Here is a 24,055-nt window from a genome sequence, read left to right as displayed (position 1 = left end):
ACTGGTCAATGACTCTACTCCCCCACCTCCTCCTTTCCCCCCCTTCAGACTCCACGCCATTCTCCCTTCGCTGGGCCTCCATGAAATCGGACGCTTTACAAATAAGTATTCGCTCCGTCTGCAGCGATGTACGCATGAGGAACCTCCCTCTCTACAGTTCCACACTTGCCTTTTCCAGTTAAGATAGTGAGTAAACATACATTGAGAAGCATCACTGCTACATATTGGAGTAAAAGTGACATTTCCAACCAACATTATTTTTTAATCACAACCAACTGGACATTTCTTTTAAGATTATCATTTCGCTTTTTCCATTGTCCAAGGCCTTGAATGGAGGATAGGCAGCACTGTAAATTGCCTCTGCATGTGACTATGTACATGGCCAAAGTTGTTTTCATAAATGTATCACAATGTGAGATGTCAAATAAATACTCACTCACTCCTTGTCATAAACATGGCGAGAGTGCACTCTGGTGGACAGGAATCCAACCTGCAGTCCTAATTCAGAACATTATTGTTTGGTCTGCAATGGTATACATGTGTCAAAATTGGAAACTATCAGTCCTGTTTTTGTTAAACATTTTATTCAAAAAAAGAAACGTTATCTGCTTCAAACCATCCGGATCAATGCCTCCACAAGGAGTAATTTGTTGCATTGACTTTACTGTGTGTGGCTGTTGTACTGTTGTGGTTCAACACAGCAAGACATATTTTGATAAAAGGACAAACAAGAAAAAATATTTAAGTCCAATTAGAAGCCAGAGATTAAACAGTGAAACTTTAACCTCTTGAGATTATCTGAACTTGAACATAATTCCAATAAAAAGAACACCTAGGAAAGGCATCAACTAGATTCAGCCGCGGGCTGATTTTTTTCTTGGAACAGATGGTCAAGGGGCCAGAACATAATTACAAATTATTTGTAACTGCAAATTGACCCCAAGAAACCCAGATATATTTGACTAAAACAATCATTTCAAGCCTTGCTTACATTTGTATATGATCACATATCTGTCTTTGAAACAGATATCCAAAATTAAAATCACTTATAGCAGGCTTGCTGGTGTTTTTACAGTCTTATGTCCAACAATTAAAAATGTTTTTGGCCCGTGGGAAAATAAAATTACCCACGGGCAAAATTCATCCCACCAGTTGGGGGAACCCGACATGAATAATTATTACGCACATGCTGGATGCAAAATATACACCATGATCATAAAAACAGTTTATATTTTGAATATCATTAGACCATATTCATTATGGTAGGAAACTGGGATTGTTAAACAGATTCAAAACAATGCTTTAGCATTCATAGGTGGTATATTCCAACTTTAGGTGCGAAAGAGGCGTGTGCAGCAGAGTCTAGAGAAAACCAGTCATTGTATGCGTGTCATCTCTCAATAGGGGGACATTCAGCTATGACACTGTCTGCACTACAATGTTACCTGCATTGTAAAGGAGGGAGAAGAAATGATTGTGCGAGGTGTTTAAAAGGAGGAAACAGATCGTCTATCCATTCTAACACAGTCGTTCTTTGTGCCCTCGCACATGGGAAGCCCCAATAGAGTGTGTGATCCAGATGGTGCAAAGCTCAAAAGCAAAATACATACAAAATTCTAAATGAGAAAAAAATATATAGCAAGTCTAATCATTCCAAAGTCCACCGGTCTGTTCCTGATACACTTCAATGACATCCTCATCTTCCATTCCAAGCTGGGGAGGGAGAGAAAGAAAGTCAGACATAGATGCAGGGGAAAGTTTATCTGCAAGCATGTTCAAGGTTTACAAAAAACAAATTGAAATGTCACTTAAAAAAATGTAATAAATTACAAAATTATTATTTTAAGAGACACATTGGTGGTTGTTTAACCTGGGTGCCACTCTGTTCATGTCTGGAATTGCCATTCCATAAGGGTTTGGCCAGAGAAACAGCCTGGCACGCAGGCTAGTGGTTGTATGGATGATACAAGGGAAGAGGGATGGGTTGGGGTACCTCTTTGGGAGTTTGGTTGTCTGAGATTCTCTGTCCTTCAAAAAGAAACCTTAGGGTGTTCATTGGTACACCCTGCAGGAAGGAATCACACATGGTTGCATCAGATACTGGGAACATGAAGATATTCATTTTGAAGTTCTGACCCACATTGTCAAAATGAGATGGGACAATCGTTGGGCTTCATAACTCTACCACTCTACCTGTCTTTGACTGTATGATTCCTTTAGCTTCTTTAGATGTGTTGTCATCTTCACTTTGAAGTGAATTTCGCTGTTGTCCTGAAAGTAAAGATAGAATTAGGCCTTTTGTTTTGCCTAACTGGTGAACACAACTCAGTCTTGTGTGCCAAGCTTCTAGGGGAACTTTCCCAGACACTATCAGGGGTGAGCAATTTCAGTCCTCAAGGGCCTGATTGGTGTCACAGTTTTGCCCCAGCCAACACACCTGACTCCAATTATCTAATCATGATCTTCAGTTTAGAATGCAATTTTATTAATCAGCTGTGTTGGCTTTGGATGGAGAAAAGGTGTGACACCAATCAGGCCCTCGAGGACTGGAGTTGCACTAGATCCTAGTACACTAGTCCCAGACTAAATAGCAAGATCAATGTAGAATTCCCATTTAAAATGCTTTCAAGTCCAGGATGTGGCCTTTTCTCAATTGGTTTTACTCAACTCCTGCATCCTCTCTCCTCCGTCCTCCTTTTGAAAAAGGTAATCAAAGGTAATCCAGGAGAGGCGGCGAGGAGATGGAAAGTGGACGGATATGCACTTGTATGAAATGAGACTAATGGTGTGTCATCATGCAAATGATATTTACAGGGCGGAATCCCCAAATAAATGTAAAAAGTGATAAATGAATTTAGCTAGTTGTGAAAGACATTTTAGAGATAAAAGGACAAGTAGCATATGTTTTTAAATTTTTTTGCATGCTTTTCTCCTTTGAGAAAACAATAGCTTATTCAAACAGGGTGTGGCAGATTTCAAAACTCATCCTCGAAGGACTTTGGTAGGATACACTTTTGCCACAGAATGAACAATGAGCAAATTATACAAATCTTAGCTTGCCAAAAGGAGGCTATCGAGGAAGGGAGGACCCTCTTCTATTTGCCAACTAACGAATTGACACTCTCCTCGACCACTTATCAGTTCCTGAGGAGAGAGGGCGGAGGAGAGCGGGAGTACAGAATTTTGCCCAAATGAGAAAAGGCCTATGGCTCCCCCAGTGTCCTTTCATATTAAACACATTTAGCAAAGGAAGAGGCAAGGAAGGGAACTCTCCTGTCTGAGATGCATCCACACTTCTCCATATTCTCTTACCTGACCAATCACCTTCAGTTTAATGTACTCTCCATCTTTCTTCTCACTTCCATCTCCACTTGAGGGTTTTGTCTCCTGGAATATACAGAAATGAACAACGTTAGACTCCTGTAAGAAAAGTGTCCCATTGACATGTACATACAACATTACATCAGCATAGTCAGACAGCCTATTGCACTGTCAACATGTCATGAATCCCTCCATGGTCACCAAACAGAATAAGTTGTAGAATTGTTTTTCTCCCTTTATTTAACTAGGCAAGTCAGTTAAGAACTAATTCTTATTTGCAATGACGGCCTACCAGGGTACAGTGGGTTAACTGCCTTGTTCAAGGGCAGAACGACAGATTTTTACCTTGTCCGCTCAGGGATTCGATCCAGCAACCTTTTCTGTTACTGGCCCAACACTTGGCTACCTGCCGGTAGGGTTACGTAGTATACCAAATGGAGAGCCATGTGACATAACTAGTTACATTTTTTAAAAAGTAAAACCTAATGTCATACCGTTCGTGCATAGCCAGTGGCACTGTTTTCGATCGAGCTACCTACAGTAGCTAGCTAGATAGCTTGTGTTAGCAAACACTACTCATCTCGGCCCACATTGCGGCTAACGTAGCTAGCAAGCATTGCTCAAGTATTATTGTCTCTTCAACCAATTCACAGACAAGCAAGACGTTAGTTAAACCGTGCCCCTACCGTGTCTGACATGGTATTGCTCTTGTGATGTTTATTTTATTCCACAAAACGTTAAGTTAAAAATGTAAACACTGCCTCGGGATTCTTGCTGTTTTGAGAAGCAGGTACCATTAATAAACTGACCCGGAAAGTGAATAGTCTTCTTTGTCTGTGGTATTTATATGGCGGTTGGGAACCAACTTTAAGGTGCTTTACCGCCCCGAGCTGGACTGGAGTGTGGACCAAAGACAGGGAAGTGCTCAATTCTACCAATTATTCTCGTCTCCTTAATTTTAAGGAAACTAAGTACATAATTAAACACTACACCTCTGAAGATTTTCTCAGCAGTTCACTTAAGCTTGGCTCTTCAACACCATTACTCCTTAAATATAATTACTCCCCTTTCCCTCCCATGTTGCTGGCACTGAAGTAGCATGTGTTCCACTGTCCCCATGTTTTCCTGACTGTGTTTACGTGTTTTCCCACCAATTTCAATGAAATGTTGAGCCTTGTATGTCCCAGTCTCAGCTTTGTGATTACACTTTCCTCCCTTCTTCTCAACCTGAGGACATCCCTGCCCCCCAGCTTTTCCTGGATCTTACACAGGTTTCTTCCCTTTCCCTCCCTGTTCCACATTGACATTTCTTTTTAACCATTGTTCTTATTAACACTTAGCTTATGCTTAACATGTCCTTATCAACATTAAGATGCTAGAGAGCCTGCTTGGCGAGAACATCCACCTCCTCATTCCCCGCTACAACTACATGAGCTGGTACCCAGAGGAACCTCACAAATAACCACCTCTGTCTCACCCTAAACAGGCACTGCAAAATCTCAGACAATACATCTTGTCTGCTTTGTGACAGAAATTAATTTAAGCTCATCAGTGCTGTACGAGTCAGAGCAGTTGACTACCCTGTCTGGCCTCACCTCCTCCACCCACTCTGCAGCCAAGAGTATGGCCAGCAACTCCATTGTGTAAACGGATAAATGATCCGTTGCTCTTTTTGTCACTGCCACCTGAAACTCAGGAACACTAAAAGCTGCACCTGTCCTCCTTGTTTTAGGGTCCTTAGATCCATCAGTGAATAGAGTATATTCAAGGCAGCATAGTACCCGCCACAGGGGGGCTGAACTCCTTCCCAAACAGCCCCGCCTCTCTCACTATGCCCTTACCTAACCACCCAAAACTTGTATTCAGATCAGGTTTATGCTCCCAGGACTCTAGGAGCACCTTCTTTTCCAGAAGGTTGTGTGACCTTATGTCCTTGAGGATTTACCCAATATGTCATGGTTAGTGATTGTCTTCTCATCTTTAAAGGCATCTCTCAAATCAAATCAAATGTTAATGGTCACATGCACATATTTAGCAGACGTTAATGCGGGTGGTTGTGTTCCTAGCTCCAACAGTGCAGTAATATCTAACAATTCACAACAATACACAAGAATCTAAAGTCAAAGAATGGAGTTAAGAAATATAGAAATACTAGGACGAGCAATGTCTGACTGCTCCACAACATATTCTTAGAGCTTGAGCCTGGATTACGTCTAGCTTTTATAAAGATGTCAGAGCTGCTGATCCATATGCTACAGTACCATAGTCCAGTGATGACCTTGATATTGCTATACTCCATTCCTGACAGGCAACGCATCACATTCAATATTTGATTTCCTTTGCTAACTACTGTGTTCATATGTTCTGCCCATGTCATTCAAGTGTCAAATCAGACCCTCAGGAACCTGAACACTTCCACCGTCTCCACCTTCCTCCCTTAGAGCTTCAGGTATATTTCCTCCTGAATATTCCTTCCAGTAGAAAACCCAGTCTGTGTTTTCTCAACTGAGAACTTGAAGCGCCACCTGAGAGACCACTGCTCAACTTCTCTGATCGCTTCTTGAACTCTCTCGGCTGTATGGGGAATTTTCCTCCCTCTCTTCCACAGCACCCCGTCATCCGCAAACAATCACTTCCCAATATCTGATCTCACCTGATGAATACATCATCAATCATAACGGAGAACAACAAAAGACTAATCACACTTCCCTGGGGGGGGGTACCATTATCTACCTCATAACTTTCTCACATGCAACTCACCACACTCACTTGTATTGATCGTCCAAAAAGAAAGTCCTTTATCCAGTTAAAAACCCTTTCTCCAACCCCCATGCTATCCAGTTTGATAAGCAGGCCCCCCTTCTCCATCATATCATAGGCCTTCTCTAAATCAAAGAAAATGGCTACCCCCACCTCCTTATTTGCCTGTGCCTTCCATATGATTGACGAGACCCAGTACAGGATGCATCATTCCCCTGCCTTTCCTGAACCCACTTTGACCTGGTGACATTAGTCCTCCGCTCTCCAGGAAGTACGTCAGCCTTTCTGTTATCCTCCTTTCCATAAGTTTACAGACAGGAGATGTCAACGCTACCGGTCTATAACTTGATGGATTAATAGGGTCTTTCCCTGGTTTCCGTATTTCGTCCTGCCACACGTTATTGTAAAGGCCCAGTACTTTTCCCATGATGGAACACATCTCATCCTTCTCTCCTCTGACCCTGTCTTTCCAACGCTGTCCCTATTCCGTTAGATTATTTGTGCTGTGCACCTTCACAAAAGTCTGAGCTATCATCTCTGCCTTCTCCATGTCTCTCATTGCAACAGTCTACCCACTTTTCAGCACAGGGAGATCCCGATCTCGTCTGACCCCACTCATCCTCTTAATCATCCCCCATACCTCTCCCACAGAAGTAGTCCTTCTTATGTTTCCACAGAAAGTGAGTAGTTTGTTCTTCTAAATAAGAGTCCTTTTAATTTTGTGCTTCGGCCTTTGCATCACTAACTATTCGCCAGGAGGAGACCTGGTGGCACTGAAGAAGCAACCTGGAATTTGAAATGTTGGAGTAAAAACAATTACACACATTTCATGCACAAAATCATACACATTACACATTATTTAAGTACTGTAGCTAAATTGTATTGCCCAAGTGTGAATGCCAGGGTTAAATTGCAAAAACGTTGGGAGATTGAGATTGGAGTTGCATAGCGATGCACATAGTGAGATAGGAGGTGTATAGCAATGCATTCTGACCTATTATGAATCAAAACTGAATAATGTGAGATTTCTATAATATTGTATGGACATTTGAACTATGAAGTGCAGCACTAGGAGTGCAAGTTATTAACAAAGATATATATATATATATATATATTATTTTTCAAGGTTACCCCTTCTGTCTGTGTTATTAATCTGACAGCCAAATCGAACGACCACATATTTTGATGACGAAACCAGAAGCACACACACATTTCTCTGACATCAACAAACTTGTGTTGTGGTTGGACTCTTCCAACTAGGCTTGCTGTTATTATTGGGGGAAGATTGCAGCTGAGCTGTGTTGGTAGAACCGTTTTCATGTAGCTAGCTTTATAAATCAAACAGACGTGTGGATTAAGTTTTCGTCAACGGATAGATATTCAAATGCTTGTTTTAATTAGTTCACATCGCCATTGTCAGTTTTCACGTCGAAGAGCATCTTGCACAACACAAGCGTTAGTGATATCTTGGCCTGAAACTCGGGGCCTTGGACTCAAGTAAAGTTCGAAGCGGACTCTAAACTTCTGCTTTCTCAAAGACCGCTATCCGCGGGGCCGGGGCTCTTGTCGCTGGCCCTGTGGATGAGGAAGTGAAGATACAGAATCCACCCAGGTAAATCAGAAACATTTTAGTTAACCGTTACAATTTACAGAAAGAAAGTACCTGACCTATTGATTTGCACGATGTGTGTGTGGCTCACGTCACGTAGCTAACTAGCTACGTATCGGTAGCAAGCAAGTTAATCGTGGAAAACATTTAGCTAGCTAATGTTAACCAGCTAACTCGACAACTTCCCTGTCAGGCGATGTAATCTAACGTTAGCTGTCGTTTGCAAATTGTTAACAAATAATATCAGTTTGCTAGCACAGATGCATGTCTACGTCGATAACCAACTAATACGTTAGCTAGCTGTCAACTTCAGTCATGAACCGACTGGTTAGCTGTGCAAGCTAGTAATTTAGGGTGTCTTGTGTTGATTTGGATCGCAGTGTTTAGCTAGCTAATGACCATAGGCATAGATCCGAATGTTACAGCTCAATTAGCTAGATAACCTTGCATTACTAAATAGCTTGAACGACAGCCTCATATGGGTTCGTTCCATTTGATTTCAATCACTTTTTGACCGCACCCCATTTGGTTTGAATGACACCTTTCTATATTTGCCAATGGTAGAGGTGGTCAGAATGCTAAAACATTTTAGTAGGTAGAGGGGTGCACAAATTTGACCAATTTTGCATACAGGCAATTACACTGTAAGTAACAGTGACGCTGAGACTCAGATTTGTCAGACTCAGAAAGGACTAACGTTAGCTACTTTTAACAATTTCCACTGAACGTTTTACATAAACACATTCACTTGAAAAAACAGTAGATGCAAAGTTTAGTAACAGAATGATGGCACAAACCGTCATTCTGTTACCAAAGTTTACATCTGCACTGTTCTTCAAGTAAATGTGTTTTTGTGAAAATGTAAAAGTAGTCATTGTGCATAAAGTTCAATGGTTTGTTTAGCTTTGTAATTGTTTTTTGTTTGACATTTTAACGTGAAAAAGTTTGTCACACTGTTATTGTGGAATTACACATACACCTACATTGCCAAATAAATCAGACTTTGATACCAATTAATGGTATACAGTATGAAACAAAGTACTGCAAAATCGTGGACATTTTCCTGACAGCCAGAATGTCGAATAAAATTATATTTGAACTTACTCTACCGGTTGCCTGTGTGGTTGGTCTTTCAGCTGCTCACATTTTTTTTGTTAAAATATCCACAGGAAACTATTGTTTACCTAACTTACTGAAGTTGAATTTTCTATAACCTGCCACATGCAAGACCATGAAAAGACCTGTTAGTCTGAATGAGTGCATGTACTTGTGCACGTGCCTTCGGTCATAATCAAACACATTTTGATTGCCACACACACAGACCCATGTTTTGAAGTCTGTTTAATAATACTTTCCTGTTGATATTTTGACCAGCTGAAGGACCAACACCACTGGACAATCGGCAGAGAATGTAATGGAATATAATACAATATAATTTTATTCAACATTTGTTGGCAGAGAATGTAATGTTAATTTCTCTACCATAAGCCGCCTCCAACATCGATTTAGAGAATTTGGCAGTATCTCCAACATGGTGGGGATATGGTATGGGCAGGCATAAGCTACGGAAAATGAACACAATTGCATTTGATTGGCAATTTGAATACACAAAAATACCGCTACGAGATCCCGAGGCCCATTTTTAAATGTTTTATTGAAAGGTATATGTCACCAACAGATGCATATCTGTATTCCCAGTCATGTGAAATATATAGATTATGGCCTGATGAATTTCTACTGCACAAAATATAAACCCAACACGCAACAATTTCTAAGATTTTACTTAGTTACAGTTCATATAAGGAAATCAGTTAATTGAAATAAATTCATTAGGCCCTAATCTATGGACTTTTTATCAGCTAGTCCGGATGGCCGGTCTCAGATGATCACGCAGTTGAAGAAGCTGGATGTGGTGGTCCTGGGCTGGCGTGATTACACGTGGTGTGCAGTTGTGAGGCTGGTTGGATGTACTGCCAAATTCTCTAAAATGATGGAGGTGGCTTTTGGTAGAGAAATGAACATTAAATTCTCTGGTAATAGCTCTGGTTGACATTCATGCAGTCAGCATGCCAATTGCATGGTCCTTCAACTTGAGAAATCTGTGGCGTTGTGACAAAACTGGTCACACCTGTCAGGTGGATGGATTATCTTCGCAAAGGTTATCTTTGCAAAGGAGAAATGCTCACTAACAAGGATGTAAACAAATTTGTGCACAACATTTGAGGTAAATGTTTTTTGTGCGTATGGAACATTTCTGGGATATTTTATTTCAGCTCATGAAACATATAACCAACACTTAACATGTTGCGTTTATATTTTTGTTCAGTATATTTCAATTGACTGATTTCCTCATATGAGCTGCAACTCAGTAAAAGCTTAGAAATTGTTGCATGTTGCTATTTTTTTGTTTGTTGCATATTTAGAAATTTCTTAATTTTGAATGAAAAAGTAAAAATATTTTTAACCTTGAACATCAATGATCAAAAAACCAAGTAAAATCTGATTTTATAAAAACAACATTTTCACATATGTTGTAGCTTAGACCCTATTTTACATTTGAGGTGTTTGTGTTGTGCCTGCCATCGGTTGATACACAGAATACTTTTGAATACAGGGTGGGTGTCATGTCAATCATAGATATATAAATCATACCCCTTCAGACCACTGCAATTTAATTGGTGCATCATTGGCATTTAAATTGAAATTACATTTTTACTTCCATTTACTGCCACAAAGATGGCAGCTGGTCCACCCACCGTCGAATGTCAACTTAAATGGCAATGTCGGTTCTATTATCTATATTTCTGTGATTTCAATAGGTTTCCTATGGAGGACTGACGGTCTAATTTAAAACAAATGATATTTCCATTAAAGTCAACATTCTTTGATGTGTGGACCTCCAATCATCTTTCTGCTACCATTTTGAAAGTTGAAAATAAAATGTTATTCCCATTTTAGTACATTTATCACACCCACCCTGTATTCAAGAGCATGCTGTGTCTCAACTGATGGCGGGCACAACACAAACATCACAGATGATGTCAAATAGGGTGTAAAATACACGTTTTTAGATAATTGACGTTAAAGCGCGTACATTTTTATTAAACTAGTTTGACAACCTTGTTTGTAAGCTTTAAAATGTATATCAAACTGAACCGTTTATCTTTTCCGGTGATGAAGACATGGATGTCTCATGGTAGGGTGGGGGTGTGCAAAATGTGTCATCTTTAAGCACCTTGATCTCCTAAATGTTTTGGCATTCAGGTCCAAAAAGTAACTTTCTGACCACTTCGACCATGGGCAAATTATGTGTAGAAAGTTTCATTCAAATGAAAAAAAGTGCGGTAACAAAGTGAATGAAATCAAATGGCACGACCCAATGTAAACCATATTTAGCTAGAAATGCAGAATGATTCTAGTGTGAATCAGTTTGCTAGTGAGTGACTCATTCTGTTTGTGTGCAATACTCAGATTTTACAGGAGAAAGGAACCCCTTTTGATGGGAGAATCCTCTATCCTGGACTCCTGGGTGAATCAACGTGTCAAAATGAGTATGTGTACATCCTCCCACACACTTTCTCCCAACACATAGACACAGTTGTAATACATCGGAACTGTCATGACACTAGGCCATATTTGATCATTTAAGGTGCCCTGGGAATGCTTTGCAATACTCTCGGTTCCGTGGCTAAGAACGGTACATCAAACAACAGAGAATGTTCTATGGCTTCTATTCTGTGTTTTCTGTTCTGAGCTTTCTACCTGCCCCAAACAGATGAACAGGAGGCGCTGAACTCTATAATGCAGGACCTGGCCGAACTGCACCGCTCTAGCCGCCCTGCCATGACCCTATCTGACCTGGGAAAACCCAAGGCCTCTTCACCCAAAAATCAGGTCTGTCCACTTGCCTCCACTTGGCACTCATCAGAGAACAGTCTCAATTAAATGAATGGCATTTCTCTTTCTCATCCCCTTTCCTCTCATGAATGCTGGTGTGTGTGTTTTACAGAACGATGTGCGAGTGAAGTTTGAGTTCAAAGGGGAGAAGAGGATCTTGCAGTTCTTTCGCCCAGTCAGGCTGGATGACCTGGGGAACAAAGCCAAAGTGGCCTTCGGTCAGGCCATGGACCTGCATTACACCAACAATGAGGTACTTATCACGATAACATCATCACCAAGTCACAGTGGGGCTGGGCGGTATACCGTATTTTACGATGTACTGGTGTTGATGCACCGACTAGTTTGGGTTTTTAACCTTACCTTCTATAACGGTATTTGAATGTTTGGTTTGTGATACGCCGTGTAACGTCCGTTATAGTTCGCTACTTGAGTCGTCTCTCTCCATGCCGCTTTCCACACAGACCTAGCCCCTGCCCCTGAAGGAGCGCATTTGTTGTTCCTCGACCACAAGACACTTGCATGTGTGTTTCTTTTGTTCATAATAATACTACAATAAAATGCAAAAAACTAATACAATAAACCGTGAGACACTTGTGTTCAGTCTGCATGGTCAATGCTGCATGGTCAACATCAATGATGTTGATGACAGCTATGATGTTTTCACTTTGCTTCTTAATATAAATCCACTAGTGTTCTATAATCACACCATTAGTTTGTGTTTCTTACATCTGCAAACAGCTAGTTTGTCTTTTGTTAGCAAGTTGGGCCTACATCGTGTTTGCCGCTAATGGCTAGTTAGCTGGCCAGTACATTTATTGTGTTTGCCGCTAATGGCTAGTTAGCTGGCCAGTACATTTATTGTGTTTGCCGCTAATGGCTAGTTAGCTGGCCAGTACATTTATTGTGTTTGCCGCTAATGGCTAGTTATCTGGCCAGTACATTTATTGTTTTTGCCGCTAATGGCTAGTTATCTGGCCAGTACATTTATTGTGTTTGCCGCTAATGGCTAGTTAGCTGGCCAGTACATTTATTGTGTTTGCCGCTAATGGCTAGATCTCAAATGAGTGCAGGAAATGCAGAAATGGATTAAAATGCAGGAAATGATTTTGGGTTGAATTGAACAGTATAAAAAAGTCAGATTGGAGAAAAACAAATTGAAATCACTTAGAATGTATGTGTTGCCACTCTAGGGTCATAAAGCAAATGTAGAACTTTTATTGTTCATAACATAAAATACCTTCATACTGTCCAATATTCTTTTAAATACCGTGATATGATATTTGGGCCATACAGCCCAGCCCCTAGTCACAATGTTGATCTCTGGCAGTCAAATAAGCACCAAAAGCCAATCATCAACACGTGTGAGCGAGAGAATGAATTGTTCTCTTAGAAACTACCAACACCTTTCTTTTCTATTTCACTCCCTTCTCTTGCTGCCGTTTCTTCCTCTTCTTCCAAGCTGATCTGTCTGTTTCCCTCTCTGTGGTTCTCTCCCCTCCTCCCTCCCAGCTGGTGATTCCTCTGACCACTCAGGATGACCTGGACAAGGCCGTGGAGCTGCTAGATCGCAGCGTCCACATGAAGAGCCTGAAGATCCTCCTGGTGCTCCAGGCCTCCTCTCAGGTTAGGACCACAGAGTTGGGAGTGCTGATCTAGGATCAGTTGAGCCTTTTGGATAATAATGAATAAGATTACGCGGACAGATCCTAAATCATTACTTTTACTCTGAGAAGCTTGGCAGATATGGGCCCAGATCACAGCACAGTGACTGTAGGGAATCGCACACAATCCATAGCATACTACTGTACTGGCTGATTGACCCATCAACAGCTCACTATGTTCAGCACACTTTCTTGAGTATTTACTTGAATAAATCATCATGAGACCTTTGTTTAAGCTGACATAAAAGCATTGTTTTATTCTGTAAAAGAAACGGTTGTATAGTAAAACTGTTTTGATATGGATGGATGGTGTTTAATTTCTCCTCTCAGACCTCCACGTCCAGCATGGACCTGCTGCCCCCACACGAAGACCTGGACAACACCCGCTTCAGGGCCACAGACAATAAAAGCATGCTGGCTTTGATAGGTGGGTCATCAACTCTGTGGTGTTTTCAATGACAACTATATCTGTGTGTGTAATTCATTTAATTAAATCTCTGAAATTGTCCTTCTAGTAAATTCTTTCTTTCTTTCTTTCTTTCTTTCTTTCTTTCTTTCTTTCTTTCTTTCTTTCTTTCTTTCTTTCTTTCTTTCTCCAAATCCATTTGCTTCATGGCATTAGACGCATCCAAAACACCTTATATTTCACCACCAGTCTAGTAGTAAGTCTTCAGCTAGAAATGTGTGTAATTGTCTTTCATCCAGGGTCTCACTCCGGGGACCGCAGCTCTCCCCCTCCAGGCTACATTCCCGATGCCCTCCAGCAGGTGGCCAGAAACGGCTCCTTCACCAGCATTAACAGCGAGGGAGAGTTCATTCCAGAAAGCATGGACCAGGTAACCTCACCTATAGAGATGGATAGAGGACTCTCTAGCCATCTAACCCGCTTTAGCATTGACATTGACATTTAGGGCTTCCACCATTTTTAAAGTAGTCAACTGTTTGGGGATTCCTATGGGTTGGGAGCGATCAGCCACTAATAAGAGCATTGTCTTCTTCAAATTGGGTTGCCTATGGTTTGTAAATGGCTTTTAAACTGCGTCACCGCCATCAATTGGCTATAATAAATTAATGACACACACAATTTTGTCCAGGACTCCAGCACGGCATGTGGCGGTAAATCACAAATATTAGCTTCTCTCTTTTTTTTTTTATACACAAAAGACAAAAATGGACTACTTTAAAATGGAGATGGCCTCAATGGTGATGCCCATGCTGTCACAGTCGCCATAATGGTACAGCTACAAAGATGAGTCCTCTATCTAGCTCTATGACCTCACCTCAGAGACTGGGGATAGAGACAGTGGCCCAGATCAGGAACAGTCATACCAAGGCCTAGTCCCAACACTCTTGCCTACTCGTAACTGTCCTTCATTACCACTGTTATGATCATTTGAATTAACATGTTCAGAGTATGACAAATGACAGCAGAGTCACAAACTCAATCTCTCCTTTCTAGATGCTGGACCCTCTGTCAATGAGCAGTCCAGAGAACTCCGCATCGGGGAGTTGTCCCTCACTGGACAGCCCACTGGACAGGTGAGTCGTGGACATACAGCTAAGAACCACATAGCCAGCATGCATTGTGGTAACCTTCAACATTTCACCTTCTGAATCGAACCGTTTTTTAAAACATGTGTTCGCCCTGTATTTCCTTGCAGTGATAACTATCCTAAGTCCCGTATGCCCCGAGCCCAGAGCTACCCAGACAACCACCAAGTTTACCCAGAGTATGATATTCCAGTGTTTGAGAAGTCGGGGAAAGGGGGCACTTACCCACGGCGATACCACATTTCCTTTGGCCTTCAGGACTACAGTGATGGTAAAGGAACAAGCAAAAACACACCCTCTCTAAAACAAAAGTCAGTCAATTCAACCTTAAATCCGGGTGTCCCAATTCTTTATTTTTAGAGTATCACAGAAAACTATTGTTGTTTACCTTCATTCTCCCTCTCCCATCCTCCCCTGCAGGGCGTAAGACGTTCCCCCGAGCGAGGCGGACCCAGGTCCACGGTTTCCATTCCCCGGTCAGTTTCAGCCCCACAGAGCAGTCTCCCAGCACCAGCAGTGGCAGCAGCATATTCACCCCAGACCTGGAGGAGCCCGGGGGTCGCAGACGCAGGGGCAGCGACATCGAGCCCAACCCCACCCTCTCCGTTATGGACATCAGCCCACCCAGCCGCTGTGAGTAGAGCTGGATGGAGGGAGACAATAGGGAGGGAAAGGAGAAATTGAGAATGGAGAAAAGAATACCGATGTGGGGGTGGAAGGATGGCAGAAAGTTCAGCTGGAAGGATAGCTGGTCTGACCGTGTAGCTGCTAAGCACTTTTGCAACCAGTCTTATAAACGCACACAAATGACCTATTTTGATTTCCCCCATGTCTGTCCAGCTCCACGTGCCCCTACTAACTGGCGGCTAGGTAAGCTGCTGGGTCAGGGTGCGTTTGGCCGGGTCTTCCTGTGCTACGATGCAGACACTGGCAGAGAGCTGGCTGTTAAACAAGTCCAGTTTGACCCAGAGAGTCCCGAGACCAGCAAGGTAAGTGGAACAGAGATTGTGTGTGGTCGAGAGTTGTGTACGCTGTGTACTCAACATATCTTGTCTATCTGCAGGAGGTAAGTGCCCTTGAGTGTGAGATCCAGTTACTGAAGAACTTGTGCCATGAACGGATCGTCCAGTACTACGGCTGTCTACGAGACTCCAACGAGAGAACTCTGTCCATCTTTATGGAGTACATGCCCGGGGTAAGTGTATAGTGTGTGTGTAGTGTACAGTGGGGCAAAAAAGTATTTAGTCAGCCACCAATTGTGCAAGTTCTCCCACTTAAAAAGATGAGAGGCCTGTAATTTTCATCATAGGTACACTTCAACTATGACAGACAAAATGAAAAAAAAATCCAGAAAATCACATTGTAGAATTTTTTTATGAATATATTTGCAAATTATGGTGGAAAATAAGTATTTGGTCACCTACAAACAAGCAAGATTTCTGGCTCTCACAGACCTGTAACTTCTTCTTTAAGAGGCTCCTCTGTCCTCCACTCGTTACCTGTATTAATGGCACCTGTTTGAACTTGTTATCAGTATAAAAAACACCTGTCCACAACCTCAGTCACACTCCAAACTCCACTATGGCCAAGACCAAAGAGCTGTCAAAGGACACCAGAAACAAAATTGTAGACCTGTACCAGGCTGGGAAGACTGAATCTGCAATAGGTAAGCAGCTTGGTTTGAAGAAATCAACTGTGGGAGCAATTATTAGGAAATGGAAGACATACAAGACCACTGATAATCTCCCTTGATTTGGGTCTCCATGCAAGATCTCACCCCGTGGGGTCAAAATGATCACAAGATCGGTGAGCAAAAATCCCAGAACCACACGGGGGGACCTAGTGAATGACCTGCAGAGAGTTGGGACCAAAGTAACAAAGCCTACCATCAGTAACACACTACGCCGCCAGGTACTCAAATCCTGCAGTGCCAGACGTGTCCCCGTGCTTAAGCCAGTACATGTCCAGGCCCGTCTGAAGTTTGCTAGAGAGCATTTGGATGATCCAGAAGAAGATTGGGAGAATGTCATATGGTCAGATGAAACCAAAATATAACTTTTTGGTAAAAACTCAACTCGTCGTGTTTGGAGGACAAAGAATGCTGAGTTGCATCCAAAGAATTCCATACCTACTGTGAAGCATGGGGGTGGAAACATCATGCTTTGGGGCTGTTTATCTGCAAAGGGACCAGGACGACTGATCCGTGTAAAGGAAAGAATGAATGGGGCCATGTATCGTGAGATTTTGAATGAAAACCTCTCATCAGCAATGGCATTGAAGATGAAACGTGGCTGGGTCTTTCAGCATGACAATGATCCCAAACACACCGCCCGGGCAACGAAGGAGTGGCTTCGTAAGAAGCATTTCAAGGTCCTGGAGTGGCCTAGCCAGTCTCCAGATCTCAACCCCATAGAAAGTCTTTGGAGGGAGTTGAAAGTCCATGTTGCCCAGCAATAGCCCCAAAACATCACTGCTCTAGAGGAGATCTGCATGGAGGAGTGGGCCAAAATACCAGCAACAGTGTGTGAAAATCTTGTGAAGACTTACAGAAAACGTTTGACCTCTGTCATTGCCAACAAAGGGTATATAACAAAGTATTGAGAAACTTTTGTTATTGACCAAATAATTATTTTCCACCATAATTTGCAAATCAATTCATTAAAAATCCTACAATGTGATTTTGTGGATTTTTCTTTTTCTCATTTTGTCTGTCATAGTTGAAGTGTACCTATGATGAAAATTACAGGCCTCTCTCATCTTTTTAAGTGGGAGAACTTGCACAATTGGTGGCTGACTAAATACTTTTTTGCCCCACTGTATATGTTTGAATAACTGAACTTAGACCAACTCAAACCTGTCTCCGTCCACCAGTGTGGCGACGTAGGCTGCGTTCCAGGTTGTATTTGTTTCAGTGAAGTTTCGCTGCTGATCGGCGCGACGCTGCTGCAGTAACGATGACCTGGAACGGACCCGCCGGTTGCTTTAACTCCCATATGGTCACCCTCTGTCCCCAGGGCTCCATCAAAGACCAGCTGAAGTCGTACGGGGCCTTGACGGAAAACGTGACGCGTCGATACACCCGTCAGATCCTGGAGGGAGTGTCCTACCTACACAGCAACATGATCGTCCACAGAGACATCAAAGGTGCAGAATGAGAGAGGGATAAATGGATGGAATATTGGAGTACAATGTTGCTGGATTCTGATAGGAAGAACCATTATGACTCAGAGTTCTCATGTTCATGTCGTGCTTATGACAGAATGTTGATGGATATTGAGGGGAACGTTGCTGTAACTCAAGCAGTGACTTCTGGGTAATGTAGTTTCTTATCAGAGAATGTACCTAAACCACCTCCTTACCTCTTCCTGTCCCTCCCCCTTTTTCCTCCATCTTTCTCTCCAGGGGCCAACATTCTGCGGGACTCTGTGGGAAACGTGAAGCTGGGGGACTTTGGGGCGAGCAGGCGGCTACAGACCATCTGTCTGTCAGGAACTGGGATCAAGTCAGTGACTGGTACTCCCTACTGGATGAGCCCAGAGGTGATCAGTGGAGAGGGCTATGGCAGGAAGGCTGATATCTGGTAAGACTGATTATTACTGAGGCAGAGTTATCAGCAAAATAGTTTCCACCTCGTCTCCTTCTCTTTCAAACCACTGGCTGAGACTTATGGGGGATACATGCAGTCTTTGTAAAAAAAAAAAAGAAAAAAAAAAGTATCATCCCTGTATGCCTAATTAATCAAATCAAATTAAATCATTTATTTCCCTGAGCCTCCTTTCGCCCTTGCTCTGTCTGATCTTGTGGGTGTTAGGGAACAAACATTTGAAGATATTTATATAGACAGCCCTGATTGGCTAATAGGATGGTCTAGAGCCCACCCCCTTACCCAGATGAACTGTCATTGGTCTATTATAATCAGATCCCATTGTCATAATGTGGGCCAAAAGTTCCATCCCACCTGAACAGGCTGAAATTCCAGCCATTTTTTTCAAACTGCTCTTACACCAAAGCTCATCACAATTTGTACAGTTTCAGACTGTTATTTTGACCTCATATTGTGGAAATATCATAACCAAACTGCACCGTTAAGAGGTTTCGACCATATGATTTCCAATGAAGTCTCTTTAATTAGTGCTCAGAAAGGAGAGGGGATCTGGTAGACGAGTGTAACAGCCACTGAGAAAGTGTCTCCCTTTTTTTGCAATGTAAATCTTGGTGAGATGAGAACCAATAACGATCTTGATGTGTTGAGGGGATTGTGGGAGGCTGGTAGGAGGGGCTACAGGAGGACGAGCTCATTTTAATGTCTGGACTGGAATTAATGGAACGGAGTTTCCATATGTTGGATGTGTTTGGTACCAATCCATTGATTCCATTCCAGCCGTTACAATGAGACCGTCCTCCTATAGCTCCTCCATGTCATGTCAACTGTTGATGATGATGTTGGCTAATGTCAGTGGTGTCCTCTCCAGGAGTGTGGGTTGCACGGTGGTGGAGATGCTAACCCAGCGGCCCCCCTGGGCCGAGTTCGAGGCCATGGCGGCCATCTTTAAGATCGCCACCCAGCCCACAAACCCCTCGCTGCCCGTCCACGTCTCTGACCACGGCCGCGACTTCCTCAAGCGCATCTTCGTGGAAACCAAGCTGAGGCCCTCGGCCGACGACCTTCTGAGGCACATCTTTGTTCACTAGCCCCTTCCCCCTGACCCCTGAACTGCCAGAGATGGCCTTAGATGATTCGCTGTCACTCCCCCTGACTCCGCCCTCCCAGCGCCAGACGGAAAGCCCCCATTGGACCAGAGAGGACTTGGTGGGAGGTATCCATCTGGTGATTGGATGAGGTGGGTAGCGGTGGGGACTACAACTCCTGCGTCTCTGTTTTTAGGAGACTGGCAAGGAGGAATTAATGAATGAACTCATTTAGAGAAAGAAAGTTGCACCTTAATTTCAGAAATAGGGTAAGTTTCCCAACCAAGATGACAAAATAACCTTTTTTGAAAATGTTTTTATGATTAATATCTCCTGCTTTTGATTGTGGAGTAGGACTCAGTCACTCTGCACTTAGCTCACTGAGTCTACGTCGGTGATTCTGATCTGGACCTTAGTGGAGATTTGAGGTGATGATCATGATAATCTGGGCCACGTTTAATAGGCAAATGTTGTGGAACATTGCAGATAGAAATGGCATTATTAGAGCCGAAACGATTCCTTACTCTACACGTCTTAGAGGCAGGTTTGTTCTATATGCTATATCGATCTGAACGTCGCACAACGTCGTGTCCTGCTGAACGCACCCTTGGTGGTTAGTGTGGTCCTGACTCGACCCAGAATGTACAGCAGAAAACCCATAGCACGCTGGTATCGAATCCGCAACCAGAACACCGGGTGAGGAGAACACTCCTACCCCCCCACACACACTTCTTGTCACACTGCTGCCTATGTTGCTCCCCCCTCACTTGCACATTCAGTCTGTGTAGAACATCCACAACTCAACGGTTCTTCTTACTTATACTGTAGACATTCTATGATAAAAAATAATCATTTTGTTGCTTGGATCCCTCGCTTTACTTCAGTCTGTCCTGCGACTATTGTGAGTGTGTCTGTCTTGTCTGCTGTGTCAGTCAGGTCGCCTGTCTGTCAGGGTCTGTTGTCAAATCCCCTCCCAGTCTTTTGTTCTTTGCCGTGTGCCTTTTTAGCCGTGTAGGAACATGTCTTTGGTTGAAACGTTTTCGCTACGCATCAGACAGGTACCAGCCTATTTACGGTTCGGATCATATCCAAGTGTTTTTATCAGTGTGGTTCAGCCAGTGGTGCGCCGAATTGGTCTGCTCGCTCTGATCTGCCTTTTTTCTCTCTGTATCAGACTGGTGTTAGATCAGTTTTGGCACTGTTTTCTGCCTTCTCCTCGCCAGGGGTCATAGGTCTCTTACTGACCCCAGATCAGATACAATCGAGACACACCAAAGCAGAAACCTAGAGTGCTCATCATAATGGGTTTGGTGCTTCAGTTCTTAACAGAAATACATCGGAGCTCTGTGATTGGCCGTGTTGTACTGATGCCAGTTGATTGCTCAAAGTTTAGGCAGGCCTTAGTTGATTGGTAAAATGTACATTATGGCATTTTAAAACAGGAAGAGTGGAGAACCGCTAGCCAATTAGGATGCTTGTTACTCAGTTGTAGGCATACTGTATGTTATTATCAGGTACTACTTTGCGCTGAAGCACTCTCTACGTTAGCCAGTTTACACCTTGACTAAGATACTACTGCACTGAACAGTACTCAGCAAAAAGCTCTGCAATTATACCAATATCAATACTCGACAGTGCTGGTGAATACTCAGTTATACTCTACAGTGTTGGACACCATCTGGTACTATTGTGCCCTCTTGCCCTGCTATGCCTTGGGAAAGAAAGTACTGGTATGTTGTAGTAGTATGTACTGTGTCATGTCTTCTCTCAAACACTCCTTTGGCGCACACACACGCACACACACACACCAGAGCAGTTTTCAGTATGTTTCAGTTGGGGATGGGCTCGATGACTCGATTCTAGATTTGCATTGGAAATTTGCAAATGCAACTATTTAGCAGGTTCAAATGACATTTCAAACTTTAAGATGTGTTTTATTGTTTGGAGAGTGTCAAGTGCACTGAAAATATAGCGTTAAAAAAACACGAATTGAAGCAATCGATGGCATACTGCAAACTTGTTTTGCCTTCAGCCCTGTTTTGTGTTTGAATGCCAGTGCACACAATAATTTGCATGAGAGTACTCAGACATTTCTTTTCAATGTCCATCCCTAGTTTCAGTGCTGTACTCAGCCACACCTCAACATTACTAACAAGTAGACTTATCGAAAATCACAGCCGTGCCAACTGTTTTGTGCTGCCAGGTACAGAGAATGTCAGATATATTTGACCCATATTTTCTAGACGCAGTAGGATAGGTGTTAATTTCATGATGGAAGTGGCTGTCTATTTGACTCCAGGGGGTGGCGTTGTCATTGCCTGTAAGCTAACCCATAGGTACTCAAGGTATGGAAACACAAGCTCGTTTGTGTGAGGGGTTCGGGAAACCTACTGATCAACTAGCCTGAAAAATGATGGAGCATTTCTCCCATCATCGCCTAGGCACTTTCTCCCCTTAACCATAGCACCACAAGTGACTAAGTCCGGTCTCTCTCGCGCGCTGAAGAAGTGCTGGTTAAGAAAAATAAAGGTTATTGACTCTTGTTTTCTTTTAGTCTGAGAAGCAAAATGGCGACCCGTGAGTGTTATCATCAGCTAAGCTGGTCCCCAAGAAGTTAGACCCCTTCCTTACCCTCCTGCATTGCCTGTAAAAAAATTAACTGAACATTTCCATTAGCACTGGGACTCGCTGAGATCAACTCTCACCAGAAATGAGGACCGCATATGCACTATTTAAAACTGGTACATAATGCGTTCTCTACCGCTCGCTTCTTCAAGGTTACTCATTGGGACGATGGACTTCTACTCTGTTGAGCATAGTCTGTCTTGTGTTTCTGTTGTTAGCGATGACCTTTTTTGCACATTTTTTGAGACTATACAGATTTTTTACACTGATTGTAATACTTTTGCTTCTGTGTGTGTGTGCGTGTGTGTGCGCACGTGTTGTATGTGATTGACTCCGTGTGGTTGTGTTGCACAAGGATCTTACAGTCAGGAATGTAATGTTTCATTCTCACCACCAGGTGGCCTCACACTCCCCTGTTGAAATGAGAAGTCAAGTCTATTCTAACTCTGAACACAGACTTGGTGGCTGTCCTCCACTTGGTTTAATTACACCTCCCTACTCAGAGGGACTGTTAGTTAGTGATGGTAGACGAGGCCTGAATCGCAAACCAATCAATCCCTAGCCCCTGCTCCCTACTTGTGTAGATTTGAGAGGATTGGACAGGTGGGTTTGGGATTCGGGCAAGACTATTAAAGTAATAGGCAGTGAACTGAAATACGGTATGATAAGTCACCACATGGTATTCCCCTGCTTCTTGAAAACCAACAAGATACAAACGAACTACACCAATATGGTACAATATGTGCTTTTTATAAGCCACTGCTGCCACTCCAAGGTGCTGTAAGCACTTCTCTCGTGTGTGTGTGTGTGTGACTGTGTGCGCGACTGTCTGTACTGCAATTTGTGCTCAAAGGACACTGGGGGCGGCCAAAATGCCTTGCGCATTCAGACTGTAAAAAAAAAAAGATAGAATTGAAGAAGAATAAAAAATGTACAAATGTATACATTTGAAAAATGTACCCCTTTTTAAAAAGAAAGATTACACTTATATCCCTCACATTTGTTTTCTGTGTATTGTAAAAGAAGCCATGTTTATAATTCCATTTGGTTTGTGACCAATAAGCCTGTTTATATCAGAACTGTATATCAGTGGTATGCATCATTTTTTAATATATATTTTTAAATGGGAGATTTTATGCATGGTTGGATCCTGAGGAGAGGTACAATGGTGGCAAGAGCCCCATTGGCTTTAGCCTGAGTGCCAGTCTGTTTGTGCCATCATGCTAATTCCATGACACTCATTGTTTTGACTTGTCAAATGACAGCAATGGAGTAAACAAGAACAGATCTGGGACCAGGCTAAGGCCTATTGGCTCCTCTAAATGAATGCTGAAGAGAGGAGACCTCTTGATGGAAAAGGGTTGGGAGACTGTCAGTCTGTTGGCACTTTGATGTGTTAATAATTATGATGACAATGAAAATAATAAAATATATTTATTTCACCTGTTTTTCTAAGATTTACTTCTTTTTTTACCCCCCCCCCCCCACACACAAAAACATTTACTTCTTTTTTTACCCCCCCCCCCCCACACACAAAAAAATATTGAACCTGTTTTGTGTGTGAGATTTGTGAGCACAGTAGATTATTTTGTAAAGGCAGTTTGGACAGGCCTACTACAGGTCTGATTGCATCATGCAAGCCTTTTAGGATGGGCATGTTGTTGACAGGCAAGTATAAGCAGTTTTTCCAGTAATGGACAACAGTGAAACTTAATAGTTTATCAAACTGTATTGTTGTCTTCTTGGCTCCATGTGAAGTGTATGAGCTATTAGCAGTGTTTCCCAGACTCTGTCCTGGGTGCCTCGAGGGGTGCATGTTTGTTTTTCTTTCCTAGCTCTACACAGCTAATTCAAATGAACTCATTTAAGATTTGATTATTTGAACCTGCTGTATAGTGCTAGGGCAAGAAACCAAATGTAGGGCTGAGTTTGTGAAACA

The 24,055-nt window shown here is 42.6% G+C and overlaps 2 protein-coding genes across 2 annotated transcripts; one reads left to right on the top strand and one right to left on the bottom strand.

Annotated features, from left to right (window-relative positions):
* Positions 1–567: 567 nt before the first annotated feature.
* Positions 568–4,173, bottom strand: LOC110495871 (small ubiquitin-related modifier 1). Its single transcript, XM_021571368.3, has 5 exons — positions 4,008–4,173; positions 3,313–3,387; positions 2,194–2,271; positions 1,994–2,065; positions 568–1,713 (listed from the first exon to the last, which is right to left on the bottom strand). The coding sequence occupies exons 1-5, from the start codon at positions 4,017–4,019 to the stop codon at positions 1,645–1,647; spliced, it is 306 nt and encodes a 101-aa protein (XP_021427043.1). The 5' UTR covers positions 4,020–4,173; the 3' UTR covers positions 568–1,644.
* Positions 4,174–7,283: 3,110 nt separating this feature from the next.
* Positions 7,284–23,558, top strand: LOC110495870 (mitogen-activated protein kinase kinase kinase 2). Its single transcript, XM_021571367.3, has 15 exons — positions 7,284–7,693; positions 11,162–11,241; positions 11,466–11,584; positions 11,700–11,840; positions 13,100–13,213; positions 13,582–13,678; positions 13,957–14,087; positions 14,711–14,790; positions 14,913–15,073; positions 15,223–15,435; positions 15,643–15,791; positions 15,866–15,997; positions 17,817–17,946; positions 18,205–18,382; positions 19,275–23,558. Exons 2-15 carry the CDS (start codon positions 11,190–11,192, stop codon positions 19,492–19,494), a joined length of 1,917 nt encoding a protein of 638 aa, XP_021427042.1. The 5' UTR covers positions 7,284–7,693; positions 11,162–11,189; the 3' UTR covers positions 19,495–23,558.
* The last annotated feature ends 497 nt before the right edge of the window (positions 23,559–24,055 follow it).

Source organism: Oncorhynchus mykiss, chromosome 18, assembly GCF_057628025.1.
Source record: "Oncorhynchus mykiss isolate SJ-2025 chromosome 18, ASM5762802v1, whole genome shotgun sequence".
NCBI lineage: Eukaryota > Metazoa > Chordata > Actinopteri > Salmoniformes > Salmonidae > Oncorhynchus > Oncorhynchus mykiss.
This window is presented reverse-complemented; position numbering and strand designations above follow the sequence as displayed.